Source organism: Dendrobates tinctorius, unplaced genomic scaffold (genome assembly GCF_039654945.1).
Source record: "Dendrobates tinctorius isolate UK_male_01 unplaced genomic scaffold, ASM3965494v1 ptg000082l, whole genome shotgun sequence".
NCBI classification, from domain to species: domain Eukaryota; kingdom Metazoa; phylum Chordata; class Amphibia; order Anura; family Dendrobatidae; genus Dendrobates; species Dendrobates tinctorius.
The window spans coordinates 9,155,233-9,174,118 of NW_027361750.1; the positions used below are offsets into that span (position 1 = coordinate 9,155,233).

The 18,886-nt window shown below is 48.6% G+C and overlaps 1 protein-coding gene across 4 annotated transcripts in view; it reads right to left on the reverse strand.

Moving 5' to 3' along the window:
• CSPP1 (centrosome and spindle pole associated protein 1) overlaps positions 1–18,886 on the reverse strand; it is a 152,143-nt gene that overhangs the window by 74,667 nt on the left and 58,590 nt on the right. For all 4 annotated transcript variants that reach the window (XM_073583880.1, XM_073583879.1, XM_073583881.1 and 1 more), the window contains 4 exons: positions 8,896–8,953; positions 6,411–6,688; positions 2,632–2,750; positions 446–536 (listed from right to left, as the gene is read on the reverse strand). In XM_073583880.1, the coding sequence (XP_073439981.1) occupies positions 446–536; positions 2,632–2,750; positions 6,411–6,688; positions 8,896–8,953 (546 nt within the window). The remainder of the gene's footprint in view (positions 1–445; positions 537–2,631; positions 2,751–6,410; positions 6,689–8,895; positions 8,954–18,886) is intronic.

Sequence of the window (18,886 nt, forward strand, 5' to 3'; positions counted from 1 at the left end):
CTCAAAAACTTAAATGGTCTAAGAATACAGAACCGAATACACTTGGAGCATGATTATCACGTCATGTCTTCGTAATCCTCATATGCCTAGGAGAACTAGTCCACTGTGTTGTGAAGGCGATCTGCAGACAAATTCTCCAGACACTTATGGAAGATGGGGCTCTGGAAGAGTGCCATCAAACAGCCGCTGTTAGTATTTGTAAGTACTGTTAGAGGAGCAGTCTGGCTTCAGATTTCCCCATATTTTTAGGCGGTATATTTATAAGATAGGTGACCAAATCCAAAAATTCAGTATCCAATTGACACTCTGCAAACCCAAAAAGAATGCTAACTACCGAGCCAATGCTCTATTAAAGCCCCAAATATTATGCACAATCACAACTTATTATACTGCTGTGTAAATGTGTGCATCAGATAAAAAAAGCATTTCGATCATAGTTACTTACTGATGGTGATCCCCTGGATAAAGCTGGGTGACATGTGTGGCAGGCATGTTAATACCTGCAGGGGCCTGCATAGCCATCATACCTGGAGCATCTGCATGAAGAGAAATAAATTCATTCATTTATAGATTATCTGAAATCTAACAAGTTAGGAGGTAATTTTTTATATATAGCTCAATGTGTATGTGTGTATATTTGTATGTATGTGTGTATGTGTGTGTGTGTGTGTGTGTATGTATGTATGTATGTATGTATGTATGTCCGGGATTGGCATCTGCACCGTCGCAGCTACAGCCACAAAATTTTGCACAGTCACACGTCTGGACCCCGAGAGCGTCATAGGTTATGTTGTGAGGCGAAATTTTAACCCCTTGCGTTCCAATTCACCAAACAATTTTGCCCCTATCTACATGATGGGGGGAAAAGTGAAAGGAAAAGTGTTGGAGGCAAATTGACAGCTGCCAGATGTGAACAAGGAGGACTGAAAGAATGAGAGCGATGGCGCCAAAGAGTATATACCGTACAGTTGCTAAGGTGGGGCCCTGACATGGGATACTCCACACACGGGGATATGGACACACACACAAAAGGCGCCACACGATTACCCAAGTATTGATAGTATTTTATTTTCAACTCATTCAAGAGCCTTTTGATAAACACCATTTTTCGTTTTTCCTTTTGGTGCAAAGATGAACAGATTTTTGGCAGTTCCAACTCTTGAACAGATCACGTAAAGTTGACCATGAGAAAAACATGGAGATTGCAAATCGATCCCTACTACTTAAATCGATCCCTACTACTTTCAAGGACTGTCCCTGAGCATTGTTAATGGACATTGCAAATAGCAGTTGAACTGTAAACTGGAGGCGTTCAAAATCAAAAAACAAATCAGATGGAATGAGTGGAATTCTTGGAATGAAAATGTCCTCTCCTTTGGCACATCCTGTTTCTGAGCTGTGTATCTAACCCTATCCTGTGTGATAATGTATGCTGAGCTGTGTACCTAATCCTCTCCTGTGATACTTTCTGCTGAGCTGTGTATCTAATCCTATCGTGTGTTACTGACTGCTCAGCCGTGTATCTACGGTAATCCTATCCTGTGTGATACTGTCTGCTGAGCCGTGTACCTAATCCTCTCCTGTGTGATACTTTCTGCTGAACTGTGTATCTAATCCTATCACGTGTTACTAACTGCGCAGCCGTGTATCTAATCCTATCCTGTGTCATACTGTCTGCTGAGCAGTGTATCTAATCCTATCCTGTGTGATACCGTCTGCTGAGCCGTGTATCTAACCCTGTCTTATGTGATACTGACTGCTGAGCCGTGTACCTAATCCTATCATGTTTGTCCAAACTATAGGTGAAACAAGAGCGCAATAGGGTCTTATCCGGGTGATTTAAAAGGGATAACAAAGAAATATACTCACCCTTTCCAGGAGAGAATCAAGCATATAAGATCAGTTTGTCAGCCTGCTGCATGTCCAACGGTCCACACAGGGACCGCCACATGAAACTCTTTGGAATAAAATTCTTGGACTTAAAGTGCGCTGCCAGACAAAATATCAGATCCAAATCATGTAGATGAATTAACCTTTTTATTCCCAACGCGTTTCGAAGTCCATAATACTTCTTCCTCAGGGGATGATATATTGTGTGGTCTGTGTTGGCACGGTAATAAATTGTGTTACTTCCAGCTTTACAGAAGGACGATAACACCATAGAAATGATAAGAATAATAGGCCTCAGTTACAACAACTGTCTACAAAGAAAACTGTTGCTGATATCAACCAATCACAGCTCATTTTTTATTTTTTAAACAGCTCTGGGACAGCGTGGCGAGTTTGAGTGGCGACTTTTGTGTTTTGACTTTTATGTGGCGAAGTTGGTGTATGTGTGGTGAAATGTGTGCTGAGGGTGGTATATGTGTTGAAGCACGTGGTAGTCGTTTAGTTAATTTGTGTTGCAAATCTGTAGTGTTGAATATATGATGTGAAATGTTTTTATGTGCAATATAATCATTATAATTTGTTCTAACTATATATATATATATATATATATATATATATATACACACACACATTCATACACACACATACATACACACACTGATGACAGTATATCTTGCTTTGAATATATTATGTATCACCAACAATAAGTGTCCAATATCACATGAAATCATTGTTCCTTACAATAAGCAAGGTTTGGGTCCAGCGGGTTGCGTGCACCATAGTAGTAATAAGCATCGTCGTAAGGAGTTCGATAGTTATCTACTAGAACTGGGGGTTGAGGTGGAGGAACGGCTGCAATCCTATAAAAGATATAATACAAAAAAGTATGAAACCAAAGGGGTCCTCACTTAATTTTAAAGGGAGGCTGACAGCTGATCCATACTGCGGACAGCATGCATCAGAGTTATTGCTGCCATGTATGGTACACTTTTGAATGCAGCAGTGTGTGTATAGGGAGAGACCTGTCAGTCATGGGGACAGAGCAGGAAGAAGCCTGACTCTGGGGATAGCCATGTTGAGACGCATTGTCCCCGGGCAACTATTCAAAATAGGGATTTTTGTGCACTCACCATAAAATCCTTTTCTCCGAGCTAATCATTGGGGACACAGACAGTGGGTGTTATGCTGCTGGCCACTAGGAGGACACTAAGTAAACCAGAAAAAAAGTTAGCTCCTCCCCTGCAGTATACACCCTCTCGCTGGCTGAGATTTCTCCAGTTCGGTGAAAAAAGCAGTAGGAGCATAAACAGTCAATAATAACGAAGTCAAAGCCTAAGAATGCTACAGTGAGCCAATAGGCTAAATAGGGTGGGTGCTGTGTCCCCCAATGATTGGCTCGAAGAAAAGGATTTTACAGTGAGTACACAAAAATCCCTATTTCTCCTGCGCCTCATTTGTGGACATAGAGATAGTGGGACATCCTAAAGCAGTCCCTGGGTGGGGAGCATACATCTGCTAATACCCCATGTACCACTGAGTCAACAGTGAGGTACTGCCGATTGCAGGCTGCATCCGCAGAGGCCTGAGAATGAATTAGGCAATGTTTGTAAAGGTATGCAGGCTGGATCAAGTCGCAGCCTTGCGGACAGGCCTGAGAATGAAATTGGTACTATTTAGTAAAAAGTATGTAGATTGGACAAAGTCGCAGCCTTGCAGACCTGTTCTGCCGAGGCCTGGTGCCGAATGGCCGAAGAGGCGCCCACTGACTAGGTAGAGTGCGCCTTAAACCCCAGTGGGACAGGCGCGTTCCTGATACAGTAGAACTACTGAATCGCCAGGGGAATCCACCTGGCTAGCGTTGCTTTGACACGGCTAGACCCTTCCTATGCCCCTCTGGAAGCATGACTTGTGAAAGGGAGCCGTCCGTGAGAAGTACCATCTCAGCGCTCTAACCACATCCAGGGTGTTGAGGGCCTTCTCAATGCAATGTACTGGCGCCGGACAAAAGGAAAGGCAAAACAATTTCCTTGTTGAGATGGAAAGAGGAGACGAAATTGGGCAGGAAGGACGGGGACGTCCTGAGAACTACCTTTTCCTGATGAAAAATTCAGGAACAGAACGGCAGGACAGAGCTGCCAATTCCAAAACTCGTCTGATCGACGTAATTGCCACTAGAAAAACCACCTTCCAAGAGAGGACGGACAGTGACACGTCCTGCGGCGGTTCGAAAGGAGCCTCCTGTAAGGCTCCGAGAACCAGGTTACGGTCCCATGATTCCAATGGCCTATAAGGAGGCGCCACATGGGAAACTCTCTGAATGAATGTCTTGACCTGAAGTTTGGTGGCAATTTTGCGTCGGAAAAGCACTGACAAGGGCGAAATTTGGCCCTTGAGCGAGCTAAGCACGAGGCCTGATTTTAAACCAGATTAAAGGAATTCCAATATGGCCGGAATGGAAAAACACCAGAGGTGATTGACCATGATCCTTGCACCACAAAAAGAAGGTTATCCAGGTGCGGTGATAGATGCACATGGACACAGGCTTCCTAGCACTAATCATGGTGGAAATCACGCCGTGAGAAAACCCAGCCTGTGCTAAAATCCAGGATTCAACGGCCACGCCGTTAAAAACAGGACCCCGGAGTTCTGGTGGTAAATCGGGCCCTGCGAGTGTAGATCCATGCAATCTGGAAGTCGCCAGGGGACGTCGGAAACTAGTTGTATTAGTTCTGCATACCATGCTCGGCGCGGCCAATCTCGCGCGACAAGGATCACTGGTACTTCCTCCGCTCTGATCTTCTTAATGACCCTCGGAAGCAAGGGAAGAGGAGGGAAGATGTACGGGAGCCGGAACCGATGCCATGGCAGAACTAGGGCGTCCGTTCCGATGTTGCATGGATCACGCGATAGGGCAATGAACCGAGGAACCTTGTTGTTTAGTCTTGAGGCCATGAGATCCACATCCGGAGTCCCCCAATGATGACAAATCTGTTGAAAGACTTCCGGATGAAGAGACCACTTCCCCGAGGCAATGCCGTGGCAACTGAGAAAATCTGCCGGCCAATGGAGGATGTGACTTGCTTCGCGCACGGCCATCCTGCTCCGGGTACCTCCCTGGCGGTTGATATACGCTACAGCAGTGGCGTTGTCGGATTGGATCCTTATGAGACCTGCGAGGAGACGGTGGAAACTCCGCAAAGCTAATCTGATCGCTTGCATCTCCAAAATGTTGATGGGTAGGCTGACTCTCAGGTTGACCAATGACCCTGTGCCGTGTGGTGACGAAAGACCACTCCCCAGCCGAGGAGACTTGCGTCGGTGGTTACTACCAACCATCTTACTGGGAGAAAAGACTTTCCTTGATTCAGGGAGGACCTCAGTGTCCACCACCTGAGGGATTGCCTGACCCGCAGGGACAGAGGGATCCAACGGTCCAGGGAGAACGGGTACTTGTTCTAAGCTAACAGCAACGCATGTTGTAAGGGACAGAGGTAGAACTGTGCAAATGGAACTGCTTCCATCGCTGACACCAACTTTCCTAGAACTCTCATGCCGAAACGAAGAGTGAGAAAAATTCAATAATAAAATAAAAACGGTGGGGTCTGAAACCAGACCCAAGTGCCTCCTACAGACACTAAGCAAAGATCTGGAGAAATCTCAGCCAGCGAGAGGGTATATACTGCAGGGGAGGAGCTAAGGCTTTTTCTGGTTTACTTAGTGTCCTCCTAGTGGCCAGCAGCATAACACCCACTGTCTCTGTCTCCCCCAATGAGGCGTAGGAGAAATATATTTTATGAGAAACCCTGCAGTGACTCAGAGGAAGGTATGCATTGCTGTAATAACAGAGCGGACTCTGATGTATGCTACCTGTGCTTCGAGCAGCATGAATCAGCTGTCAGGTTGACGGTAATCAGAATATCATGGAGGACTTACCATCATAAGATTTTAATAATACACCTCATATCTAATGTTATTTATGGGAAAACTCAATTGTTACATCCAGAAATGGTGACGTTTTTGTTTACCCTATGCCTTAGGCCTCCTTCACATGTCCATGCCTCAGGTACGTGTGGCATCCATTTTTTTCACAGATACCAATGTACCAATTATGCAAAGCACATGAAGACGTCCATTTTTTACCAGTAGCACGGATGACAAAAGCCAATACAAGTCTATGGGTCCATGTTAAAAAAAAAAATGTACAGCACATGGGTGGCATCCATGCGCTGTACGTGTTTAACATTACAAATTATAGGAGAAGCTTTGGAATTGATTTTTTCGTAAGCCACACCGGAAAAAAACGGATGGCACACTGACCACGTATTATACGGATGTGTGGAGGGGGTCTTTTATGTAGTTTAGAAGGATCATGGATTCTAACATCCCTGCTACCTTGCTACTGCAGGAGTTGCTGTAGGCCAAACAAGTGTTCAGACAGCTCATTTTATAAGTCTTCGGCAATTTCTACATACAACAAAAACACAATGAATAAAGATCCACAGTTTGGCACATAGATCTACCTGGGGGCAACTATTTCTCCGAGGGTGCTGGATATTCCTCGATGGTATTCTTCGTTGGCCGAATTAAAAGCTGAAGGAAAGGCATTAGCAGTGACAGCGGACTCAGGAAGAGGAGTCTGAAAAGCCACTCTTGGTCTTTCCGGTGGGGACTTTTCTTCTTCCATAGCTGTTCTGCTTGTCTTCTGGGAGTCCACAAGTATTCCAGGACGATAGGGGACATTTCGATCTGACATTTCCTGGGGGCGGTTTATTGCCCCAAACTGACGTAAGCGGTCAGGCTTTTCAAAGAAACACAAATGTCAGCATAGGTTTTCGTGTTAGTTTTATATTTTAGCATTGATAAAAGATCCTAAAAAAAGTTTGAGAGTGCATTTACATGAACACATTTTCCTGCTGTGGATTGAGCCACAGTCCAAGCAGATTTCTAGTGATTTTTTTGTTGTGTACTTGAAGGGAGGAAATCCAAGGTTAAAATCTGCGGCATATACAGACATGCTGTGGATTAGAAATGATTGCAAGACTGATTTCAGTTGCAAAGATTTTGCTGCTTCTGTAATACGCTCCAGATTTTCCAGCAGTATTTCACAGCATATTTGCACTGTGTGAACATACCCCAAGAGGTATAAATAATGCACTTTTGACAAATTCAAGGGGATTTATAGAATTGAATGTAAAACTGAATTTAAAAACTGTTTGAAAGGCTAACCCTCGTTTCTGATATTGGAGTTGGCTTACAGGCAACCTATAAACATTAGTTGTAAAAAGCTAGTAAAATGTGTACAGCATTGTGTACAAGAGAAATACAGACAAAAGGCACAGGCTAATTCATTTTGCTTCATTGCACCTAAAAAAAAATGGCATAAGAATTTACCATACTTATTAAAGAGAAAAATAGCGGGGCAGTTCCGAAAAAGTCCTAGCTTGAAGCAAACATGGGATAACCTCCTAGGTGTCAGGATATGATCTCTGCTCAGGGCTTGGTAAAACCTCCAAGACTCCTGAAGCATCTGAGCCAAGAGTTGGAAATTTCTTACACCCCCAAAAAAGATCCCAATGCCACTCCGAAGGACAGCGAATAGGTATAACCACGTTGCTCATAATCACAATTCTCTTGCTTCTGATGTCATTTTTTTTAAACTAATTCCAAATGCATGCAAATGTTCAACACGTGCTCAGGTCTACATTATCCAAAATACTACAACATGCAAGCAAAAGAATCAACAGGAAAGGTATCAACATTTGTAAAGCATCCCTGCACTAAAGAAATAGGAAAAAACAAACAAAAGAACGCTTTAAAAAATCTGCTCAATTTACCTCCACTTCATTTAGCTAGAAAAAGCATGCAAAATTAATTAGCAAAATAATACATTTAGGATAAAACATAGCATAAGAGACATAATGAACGCCCTAGTGTCAATTACTAACAACAGACAGGTGATAAATGTCCCAGTAGCGTCTTTTTCCTTTAGCACCTCCACAATGACGAAGCGTGGTCAGTAATGCCACTAGGATACTAGATGAGTGCACCATAGAGCTCTTCTGTGGTGTCTGTGTCAGTAGACAGCTGCAGCATTTTTTTTCCATAGTGTGCGGTTACTCCTCTTATAAATATATGCATAAATTGACAAATGGGTGTGACTAGCAGGACACATTAGGACAAATTGAAGGGCAGTAATAAAGCTGGAACGATCTGACAGCGGCTTATCTCAGCGTCAAACACAAGTATCGACAGCTGAAATTGCAGCAGCTGCATCCTTCTCTCTCCTTACATAAACTGTCGGGGGAGAGTCGGGAGACCTCCATACACACTTATCTAGTGTGTAATAGGGCCTCAAAGGAGTAGTCCACTCCTCTGACAATGGCTTCTTAATCACCATATTCCACCATGTAAAATAACAGTCCGTACTCACCTCCACGGTGATAGTGCCGTTACAGCAACATCGGTGCCAGGTCTACCATGACGTTGCTATGTCACGTGAGCCCTGCAGCCAAACAGTGGCCGCTGCTGGGCTGCTTTACCCTCACGTCCGTCAGACGTAGATGACACCTGGAGGAGGTCAGAGTGAAGCACCTCTCAATTCTTCCAGATGTGTGTTTCATCCAAAGGAATTGTAGTGGCCCATAGCGGCCTCTGTTTGGCTGCAGGGCTCACGTGACATAGCAACGTTGCACAGTACCAGGGGACCTGGCGCTGACGTCATTGGAAAGTTGTTGGCACCGGAGGGGAGTACAGGCTGTTGTTATTTTACGTGGAGGAATACGATGATTGAAAAGGGGTTGTCTGAGTAGTGGACAACCCCGTAACATTGTCAATTTATTCATGAGTTTCTAGGAGGAATAAAAGAGGAACAGCACAGAGCTCCAAGAAACAATAGAATTGTGGTTTTATAAGGGAGGCAGGTATTTACTAAAAGATTCATAGCAGGTGAACGGTCAGTTCCTCTTAAATGGAAGGAGAGAAAACTAGGAAAGTGGAATTTCTCACTTGCTTCTCAGGATCTATGGCTCCAGAAGCGGCAACTTTCAGTTCCAGCTCCTTCTCCCTGGAAAAATATATGTCACCATAAATATAAACATGAAAAAATTATAATTACTTCAGATCAAACATTATGAAGAATTGTAATCAATGGCAGGATGGCTTCCTTATGAATAAACAGAAGAACAGCGTTATAAGGCTACTTTCACATATCAGGTTTTCGGCGTCAGGCGTGATCCGGCGTCGTGCCGGAACGCCGGATCCGGCAAATGTTTTGTAAAACCGGATGTGACGGATCCGGTTTTCTGCCGGATCCGTCTTGTTCTTGACAGACAAAACCGGATCCGTCTCATCCGGTTCATCCGTTTTTCTATCAGTTTTTCGACGGATTACGCCGGATCCGGTTTTTAAAAACACCCCTTGTGGCCTTCCGAACGGGATTGGCTACTGGAAAACTATATATAGCGTGTTCCTACAGCCCTTCTTTGACAGGTTGTAGAGGAGAAAGTGCAGGTTGGAGAGAAGAGCAAGTTACTGGCGAAGATGGATGTTGTGATTGGAAATATTTTGAAGAATTTGGCGGATTTTACAGCGGAGGCGAATCGTTTGAGGGTGATTGTTCTGGAGAAGGAGAGAGCGAGACAGCAGTGCATCAGGCATCGTAGACGACGTTTGTGGATCCACCCCATCACAGCCAAGAGAATGACGCGTGGGGTCTATTCTACACTCTGCATGGACCTTCGACAAAACCCGGATAAATTTCTTGGATATGTTCGGATGAAAAACAGGATTTTTTGGGTTGCTTACAGTAAAATCTGTTTCTCGGAGCCTTCATTGGGGGACACAGAGACCATGGGTGTATGCTGCTGCCACTAGGAGGCTGACACTATGCACAAAAAAAGGTTAGCTCCTCCTCCGCAGTGTACACCCCACCGACCGGCAGGAAGTTCCTCAGTTAGTGAGAAAGCAGTAGGAGAAGTAACAGAATAGATTGAAAACAGAACAAACAACTCAACTGTAACAAACCGACAAACATAAGAACAGGAGTTGTAGAACATGGGAGGGTGCTGTGTCCCCCAATGAAGGCTCCGAGAAACAGATTTTACGGTAAGCAACCCAAAAAATCCTGTTTTCTCGTTCGCCTTATTGGGGGACACAGAGACCATGGGACGTCCCAAAGCAGTCCCTGGGGTGGGAAACAAACTTCCATCAGGCCAGTGGACTCGCCACCGCAGCCTGCAGAATCCTTCTACCTAGGCTGGCGTCCGCCGAAGCGTAGGTGTGGACCCTGTAGAATTTCACAAAGGTGTGAACCGATGACCACGTTGCAGCCTTGCAAAGCTGCAGCGCGGAAGCTCTGTGGCGCACCGCCCAGGAGGCACCCACCGCCCGGGTAGAGTGCGCTCTGATCCCTGGAGGGGCCACTCGATGCTTGACCCGGTATGCCTCCAAAATTGCCGATCTGATCCAGCGCGCAATAGTGGCCTTTGAGGCTGGGTGATGAACAGAGAGTCTGACTTCCGCAAGGAAGTCGTCCGGGCTAGATAGACTCTCAATGCCCTGACTAGGTCCAGCTTGTTCAAAGACCGCTCCCGAGGGTGAGCTGGGCTCGGGCAGAAGGATGGCAGAACAATGTCCTCATTGAGGTGAAACGAAGATACCACCTTCGGAAGAAAAGAGGGCGGAGGCCGCAGAACTACCTTGTCCTGATGAAGGACCAAAAAAGGAGAGCGGCAAGAAAGTACCGCTAATTCCGACACGCGCCGGATGGAGGTAATGGCCACCAGAAAGGCCACTTTCCAAGAAAGGAGGGAAAAGGAAACGTTCCTGAGAGGTTCAAAAGGAGGACCCTGCAGAACCTGAAGAACCAAATTAAGATCCCAAGGATCCAAGGGAGCTCGGTACGGAGGAACCGTGTGAGCCACACCCTGGAGGAAGGTTTTGACCTGGGGCCGGGAGGCCAGCGTTTTCTGAAATAAAATGGACAGTGCCGAAACTTGACCCTTCAAGGAACTGAGAGCAAGCCCCGCATCCAGCCCTGCCTGAAGAAACGCCAGAATAGAAGGGAGCGAAAAAACCAAGGGCGCGATGTCATTGGCCTCACACCAGGCGAAATAGGCTTTCCAAGTACGGTAATAGATCTTCGAAGAAGGCGGCTTTCTGGCGCGGATCATGGTATGAATTACCCGATCAGAGAATCCTGCCCGTCTCAAAACCTCGGTCTCAACAGCCACGCCGTTAAATTGAGCGACCGAGAATTGGGGTGGCAAATCGGGCCTTGAGACAGCAGATCTGCCCGTCGGGAAGCTTCCAGGGGGCGTCCGCGAGAAGGTTGACAATGTCTGCGAATCAAGACCTTCTGGGCCAATTCGGGGCGATGAGGATGACTGGAATCCCCTCTGCTTTGATTTTCTTCAACAACTGGGAAGAAGAGGCAGAGGAGGGAACAGGTAGGGGAGCACGAACTGTGACCAAGGGACAACCAGAGCGTCGGCGCCCACTGCCAGAGGGTCCCGAGACCTGGACACGAATTGTGGGACTTTCCTATTGAGGAGAGATGCCATGAGGTCTACATCCGGGGCTCCCCACCGACGGCAGAGCAGATGAAACACCTCCGGATGTAGGGACCATTCCCCTGCCGCGAGACCCTCGCGGCTGAGGAAATCGGCGGCCCAGTTGTCCACGCCGAGAATGTGAACCGCGGAAATCATTGGAACAAAGGTCTCTGCCCATTGAAGAATTCTGGACGCTTCCGCCAGGGCTGAGACACTCAGTGTCCCCCCTTGGCGGTTGATATACGCCACCGCTGTGGCATTGTCTGTCTGAATCCTGACAGGCAGGCCCTTGAGGCGCCTTTCCCAGTGGACGAGAGCTAGATGGATCGCCCGTATCTCTAGGACATTGATCTGCAGAGCTGATTCCTGAGTCGACCATCGACCCTGAACAGTGTGATTGCGGAACACTGCACCCCAGCCGATGAGGCTGGTGTCCGTAGTGACAATCTGCCAGTGAACGGGAAGAAAAGACCGCCCCAAGAGAATGAGGGGAGACGTCAACCACCAGTTGAGAGACCGCCTGATCCGGCAGGAAAGGCGAACCGGACGATCCAGAGACAGAGCCGACCTGTTCCACCTGGACAAAATGGCCTGCTGGACTGGCCTGGCGTGAAATTGGGCAAAGGGAACTGCCTCTATCGCCGCCACCATCTTCCCCAGGACCCTCATGGCTGTCCTGAGGGATGGAAATCGTGTGATCTGTAATGATCGCACGCCCTGCTGCAGGGAAAGAATCTTGTCTTGTGGGAGAAATACCCTTGACCGACGAGTGTCGAACAGAAGGCCCAGAAACACAAGGCGTTGAGTAGGGACCAGACAGGACTTTTCCCGGTTGACGATCCACCCAAAACTGGACAGGGTGTCTAGAACGATCGCCACACTTAGGCAGGCCTGTTGAAAGGAGGGGGCCTTGATCAGGATATCGTCGAGGTACGGAAAAAGAACGAGACCTCTGATCCTCAACAAGGCCATCAACGCCGCCATAATCTTCGTGAAGACTTTGGGAGCGGTGGCGAGCCCGAAAGGAAGCGCGACGAACTGGTAATGTTCGTGAAGAATCGCAAACCGCAGGAACTTCTGATGTCTGGGAAATATGGGCACATGTAGATAGGCATCTTGGATGTCTATGGAACCCATGAATTCCTGCTCCTCCATGGAAGCAATTACCGAGCGAACTGACTCCATCCGGAAGTGGCGAAGGCGAACTCTCTTGTTGAGTAACTTGAGATCCAAGATGGGTCGAACTGTCCCGTCCTTTTTCGGCACCACAAACAGGTTTGAATAAAACCCTGTGAAGCGTTCCAATTCGGGAACGGGCACAATCACCCCGGAACTGAGAAGAGAGGCGATGGCCGAACCGAACCCCGGGACCAAGGCTGGATCCCTCGGCGGACGGGATTGTAAGAAACGATCCCGTGGAAGAGAAACGAACTCTATTTTGTATCCTGTCGATACAACCTCTCTGACCCAAGCGTCCTCTACTGAGGCGAGCCAGACGTCGCTGAAGAAGAGAAGTCGACCTCCCAATTGGAAGGGACCCACGGGAGACCGATGGTAGTCATGCGGACGTAGACCGTCCAGATCTAGATCTGGGTGGTCTTCCCTGGGAAGAGTGGGACCGCCAGGACGGAGTGGGCCTGAAGGAAACCTTCTTTCTTTCCTGACGTGCCTGTGGCCTTTGCTGGTTGGAAGGGTTTTCCGCTGTATTGAAACGGCGGAAAGTCCGAAAGGGACGAAACTGACGCCTTGGAGGAGGTCTGCGAGGCTTGGAGGGGAGAAGAGAACTCGTACCTCCGGTAGCGTCCTTAATAATCTGATCCAATTGTGATCCGAAGAGACGCACTCCCTGAAAAGGCAGATTGGTCAGAGACTTTTTAGAGGACAAGTCCGCCTGCCAGGCCTTGAGCCAAATTGTACGTCGGATTGCCACGATGTTACTTGAAGCCTGAACTGTGCAAGATGCGGCATCCAAGGAGGCAGAAAGCAGGTAATCCCCCGCATGGGAAATCTGATTGGCGAGATCGGCCAAATGCTCTGGTCGTGCCTTATCCAGAATGCCCTGCCGAAGGTCATCTGCCCAAGTGGATATGGCCTTTGCTGCCCAAGAAGAAACAAAGACTGGACATACCGCTGCTGATGCCGCTTCGAAGGCAGATTTTGCTAGAGATTCTATGATCCTATCATTAGAATCTTTTAGCGACGCCACACCTGACAGCGGAAGGACCGTATTATTAGAAAGTCTGGACACGGGAGGGTCCACCGAGGGAGAAGCGGCCCAGTTGTCCGTGAGCTCTTTAGCAAACGGGTACAGCACGCCGAGACGCTTTCCTCTTTGAAAGCGTCTGGTCGGATCTTCTCTCTCCTTTGTAAAAATCTTTCCAAACTCAGAATGGAAGGGAAACACCCTGGATGGTGTTTCCGCCCGTCTGGACGAAACCTCCTGATCTGAGAATTTCGCAGGGGCGTCAGCGATGTCAAAGGTATGGTGAATCGCGGCAATGAGGTTTTGCACCGTAACCTTCATGTTCGCCTCCTGGTCCGAATCCAGCTCTAAGACCCCTTCCGATTGCGAAAGCGCTTCGCCTGACTCGGGGGAGGAGGCCAGAGAGGGAGACTGCTGGGGACTATGGGGTGAGGTAGGACGAGGGGAGGACTCCGCCTGGAGGTCCTGCCTGGGCCTCTTGCGACTGCCGCTGGCTGGCTCAGATGGGACGTCCTGAGACGTGCTGGGTCCCGCCGAAGCTCCCAAGGGCAACTTGTCCAGAATGGCTACTAGGGACTGAGACACCTTGATGAGGTCTGCCACTGACTGTGATTGAGAGGAGGCCCAACCCGGCATGGGGGGCTCACTCGCCCCTGGGGCTATGGATGGCTCCTGAGCGGCGTCGGGCTGGACGCAGAGCAGGTACGATCAGACTTAGCGTTGGACATAGTGAAAAGAGAGGCAGTGCCGGCCGGTTGGGGGACAGAAGGCAGAGAAGGGTGTCAGTCTGCAGGTGCAGAGCTACTCACGGTCCGGTGTCCCCAAGGGCGACGCTCTCTAATCTGGCTGCAGGATGAGGCCAGGCCAATCCGGCTGAAAAAAAAAAGGCCCAGCGACCGAAATCCGGCAGGGAATGAGGTCCGGCTGGCAGGCTGAGAAGATGGCGACCACCAGGGAAAGGGCGCGCTGCCAGAGGGAGAAGAAGGGCGGAGCTCGCCGCAGAGATCCCCTTAGCACCGCCCGCTGTCCAATAGCAGGCTGGTGTGAGGCAAGGGGGCTGGGAAGGCCTAGGACGGGCGGGAGAGAAGCCCGCTTAGAAGAAAGGGGCAGGGGGCGTGGCCGCGACGCAGCGGTAGGCCCGAGATGAAGCCGGGGCCTAAATTAATAGCGCCGGCCGCCTGTCAGCAGGGGGTCGGCGCGGAAGACGCGCCGCAACACCGGGCCGCAACCCCGGGCCGCGTCCCTGCTTCCCACAGCCCGACCCCTGTATACCCCTGCCGGGATGAAGAAAAAACAGGGGGGGGGGGGGAGGGGGCGCAGAACAAGGCCCGAAAGAACAGGGGCCTTCATGGATGCGGCGACCGTGGGGAGAAGCGGGCGCGCAGGCCCTACCGTGGTCCCCTGGCGACCGCCTTAGGATGAAAACGCCGGGGGACCGCTAGACCGCATACTCACCCAGGCCGGGGGCCACAATAAAGGTACCTGAGAATCCCACGCTGTCTGTCGTCTTTACGGAATCCACGCCTCGTCCAACCGTCAGGCTCTGGTAGGCGAGATGGTGGGAGGCGGGGGGCAAGGACCGTCCGTATAGCTGGCACGCACCTGTGCGAGGCTCCTGGTCCTGCCACGGAGACCTATGAGGATACGGGGTGGCAGTACACGCCGTACTCATAGTCTCTTTGTGGGAGTACGGATGTGACTGTTCACTCCGTATCCCTCCAAAACCTGTAAAGGAACGACGCACGACGAGGTAGATAGGGGTCTAATAAAAGACCCGTGTCCACCTCCTACTGACACTAAGCTAAACTGAGGAACTTCCTGCCGGTCGGTGGGGTGTACACTGCGGAGGAGGAGCTAACCTTTTTTTGTGCATAGTGTCAGTCTCCTAGTGGCAGCAGCATACACCCATGGTCTCTGTGTCCCCCAATAAGGCGAACGAGAAATGGAGAATTTTGATTACTTGGTGGAGCGCATTGCACACCTCATAAGAAAAGCGGACACCTATTGCCGCTTCTCTGTTTCACCCGCAGAGCGTCTGATGGTGACTTTAAGGTAAGCCACATTTATTGGATGTGCTCGCATCAGAGCACACTTTCACTGCAATCTTGTTGGTGGTAGTTTGTATCTCCAAGTGTTATAGCTGAGTTTTGGTATGTAATGCTGTGATTTAAAACTAATTGATTGTTTTTTAATTCCCCACAGATTTCTTGCAACTGGAGAATCCCTTTCGTCACTGCATTTCCAGTACAGACTCGGGATTTCCACCATATCTGGAATAGTGAAGTACACATGCCGTGCACTGTGGGACTCCTTAGCTGAAGAGTTTTTACCAGAGCCCACAACAGAGAGGTGGATTGAAATTTCAGAAAAGTTTCAACAGATATGTCAGTTTCCCAACTGCTTGGGCGCTGTGGACGGGAAACATATCCGCACTGTAAAGCCAGCCGGATCGGGATCGGAATATTTCAATTACAAGAAATATTTTTCAATTGTCCTCATGGCCATCGCTGACGCGGAATACAAATTTATTGCTGTTGATATTGGGGCCTATGGCCGCTCCAATGACTCAAGTTTTCAAACTGTCTGCCATGGGGCGTAAACTGTATGGAAACACCTTCCAGTTCCCACCACCTAGACCGCTGCCGCAAACATCTGGTCCACCTATGCCATTTGTCTGTGTAGGGGATGAAGCCTTCCAGCTGTCAGAACACCTTTTGAAACCGTACTCTAGCAGAGGATTGACAAGAACAAAACGCATTTTTAATTACCGCCTCACAAGAGCAAGAAGAATGGTTGAATGTACCTTTGGTATTCTGACAGCCAAATGGCGGGTCCTATTGACTGCGATCAACCTCAAGACAGAAACTGTGGATGAGGTGATCAAAGCTTGCGTGGTACTCCACAATTTTGTTATCTGCAAGGAACCCATTTCCATTGAGGACACCTCTGAAGAAACCACCTTGCAAGATTACCAGGACATTACCACTAGAAGTTCTGTGACGGTTTCAGTAATGAGGGACAATTTTGCACTATACTTTATGTCACCTCAAGGCAGAGTACACTGGCAGGATGACAGAGTGTGAAAGATTTGTGCCCTTAACCAAACTTGTGTGCCTTCTGTACCAACAGTATATACCTTTGCCAACCAAAGTTGGCTATCTTGTCATGGTCTCTATTTTTAGCTTTAGGCCACAGGTGTGTACCTGGTTGTGTTTTATGCAAAGTATTTCACCTTTTAACAAAAGTTGTATACATTGTTAAGAAATCACCAACAATAAACACAACTTTTTAGGTGAAATACTTTGCTTCAAACACAACCAGGAACACAACTGTGGCAAAAAGCTAAAATTTACCCACAGTTATATACCTGGTTTTGAATACCTTTTTACCTTTTAAATACCCTGTATTTAACCTTTTTTTTTTAAACATATTTCGCCGCAGAAAGAAATGACAGACAACCAGTGTAAACAATAATTTAACTTTTATTTAAAATATTTTTTTTTTTGTAAACTGTTTTTAAAGTTAAAAAAACTTTTTTAATAAAGGTTTGAAACCAACTGGGCATTTTTATTACAAAACACATCATAAATCTGTGTAGTGTGGGGTGGAAATACTGCTGGAGGGGCTGCGGGACACTTCGACACTGGGAGTGTGGAGAGAGGATTGGGATCGTGGTGGGGAAGGAACAGTTAGAGGTGATGGTGTGGAAAAAGCTACAGAATGGGTGGACATGTGGGAGGCAGAAGAGGTGGTGGGCGGTGGAGTGGAGGGTTGGGCAGGGACTGTAGGAGCAGATGATGTTGATGGAAAGTTGTATGGGGAAGGAGTTTGGTACGGGGAAGGAGTTTGGTACGGGGAAGGAGTTTGGTACGGGGAAGGAGTTTGGTACGGGGAAGGAGTTTGGTACGGGGAAGGAGTTTGGTACGGGGAAGGAGTTTGGTACGGGGAAGGAGTTTGGTACGGGGAAGGAGTTTGGTACGGGGAAGGAGTTTGGTACGGGGAAGGAGTTTGGTACGGGGAAGGAGTTTGGTACGGGGAAGGAGTTTGGTACGGGGAAGGAGTTTGGTACGGGGAAGGAGTTTGGTACGGGGAAGGAGTTTGGTACGGGGAAGGAGTTTGGTACGGGGAAGGAGTTTGGTACGGGGAAGGAGTTTGGTACGGGGAAGGAGTTTGGTACGGGGAAGGAGTTTGGTACGGGGAAGGAGTTTGGTACGGGGAAGGAGTTTGGTACGGGGAAGGAGTTTGGTACGGGGAAGGAGTTTGGTACGGGGAAGGAGTTTGGTACGGGGAAGGAGTTTGGTACGGGGAAGGAGTTTGGTACGGGGAAGGAGTTTGGTACGGGGAAGGAGTTTGGTACGGGGAAGGAGTTTGGTACGGGGCAGGTTGCTGGAAGTGGGGAGATGTCTGGTACTGGGGAGGTTGCTGGTACTGGGGAGGTTGCTGGTACTGGGGAGGTTGCTGGTACTGGGGAGGTGGATGGTATGTAATAGGAGGGGGAGGATGGAAAGTGGCTGGAGGGGGTGCAGATGTAATAGGAGGGGGAGGATGGAAAGTGGCTGGAGGGGGTGCAGGTGGAGGAACTACTGTGGTGGGAGGAGGAGGTTGGGAGGTAACGTGCTGGAGAGCACCGTGGCATGAATGCATTAAATGCATCTGCTGGGTAGGAGATAGTGTTGCCATGCGCTCCACAACAGACCTGAAAAAGGTGTGGTTTGGCGAAGATCTTGCTTCTGAATGCATGGTTTGCAGAAGTGTCTTCACCTCCAGAATGCTGGAGTTGATCTGCTGAAAGCCTGCGGAGATTTGCTCTGACAAGACTTTTAGACAGTTCTGGAAAGATGCATTCAGATGCAAGAACTCTTGCGCATAAGTCTTTTCCTGACCCCTCTGCCGCTGCCGCCCAGTACCCGCAGGTGTACTAGAGGTGGCAGGGGCAGAAGGGTGGGGTAAAGGGAAAGCGATCTCCTCACCAGCAGCTTCATGTAATGTAGGCGGCCACGAAGCTCCTGTGCTGGTGGATGGGACAGATGGGTCGAATGTGTGGGAAGGCTGGGAAGGTGCAGATGTACCGGGGCGGTCGAAGTGTCCCTCGGTGCCGGTCTCCTCAGGGATCGCCTCAGAAGGGTCCAATCGTGCAGGCTCCCGAGTGCTGCTCACCGTGCTGTGGAATAAAGAGAAAAAAAAACAATTAAAATAGTGACATGGTATGGCCCTGGCTGAAAAAAAAAGTTACATCTAAACA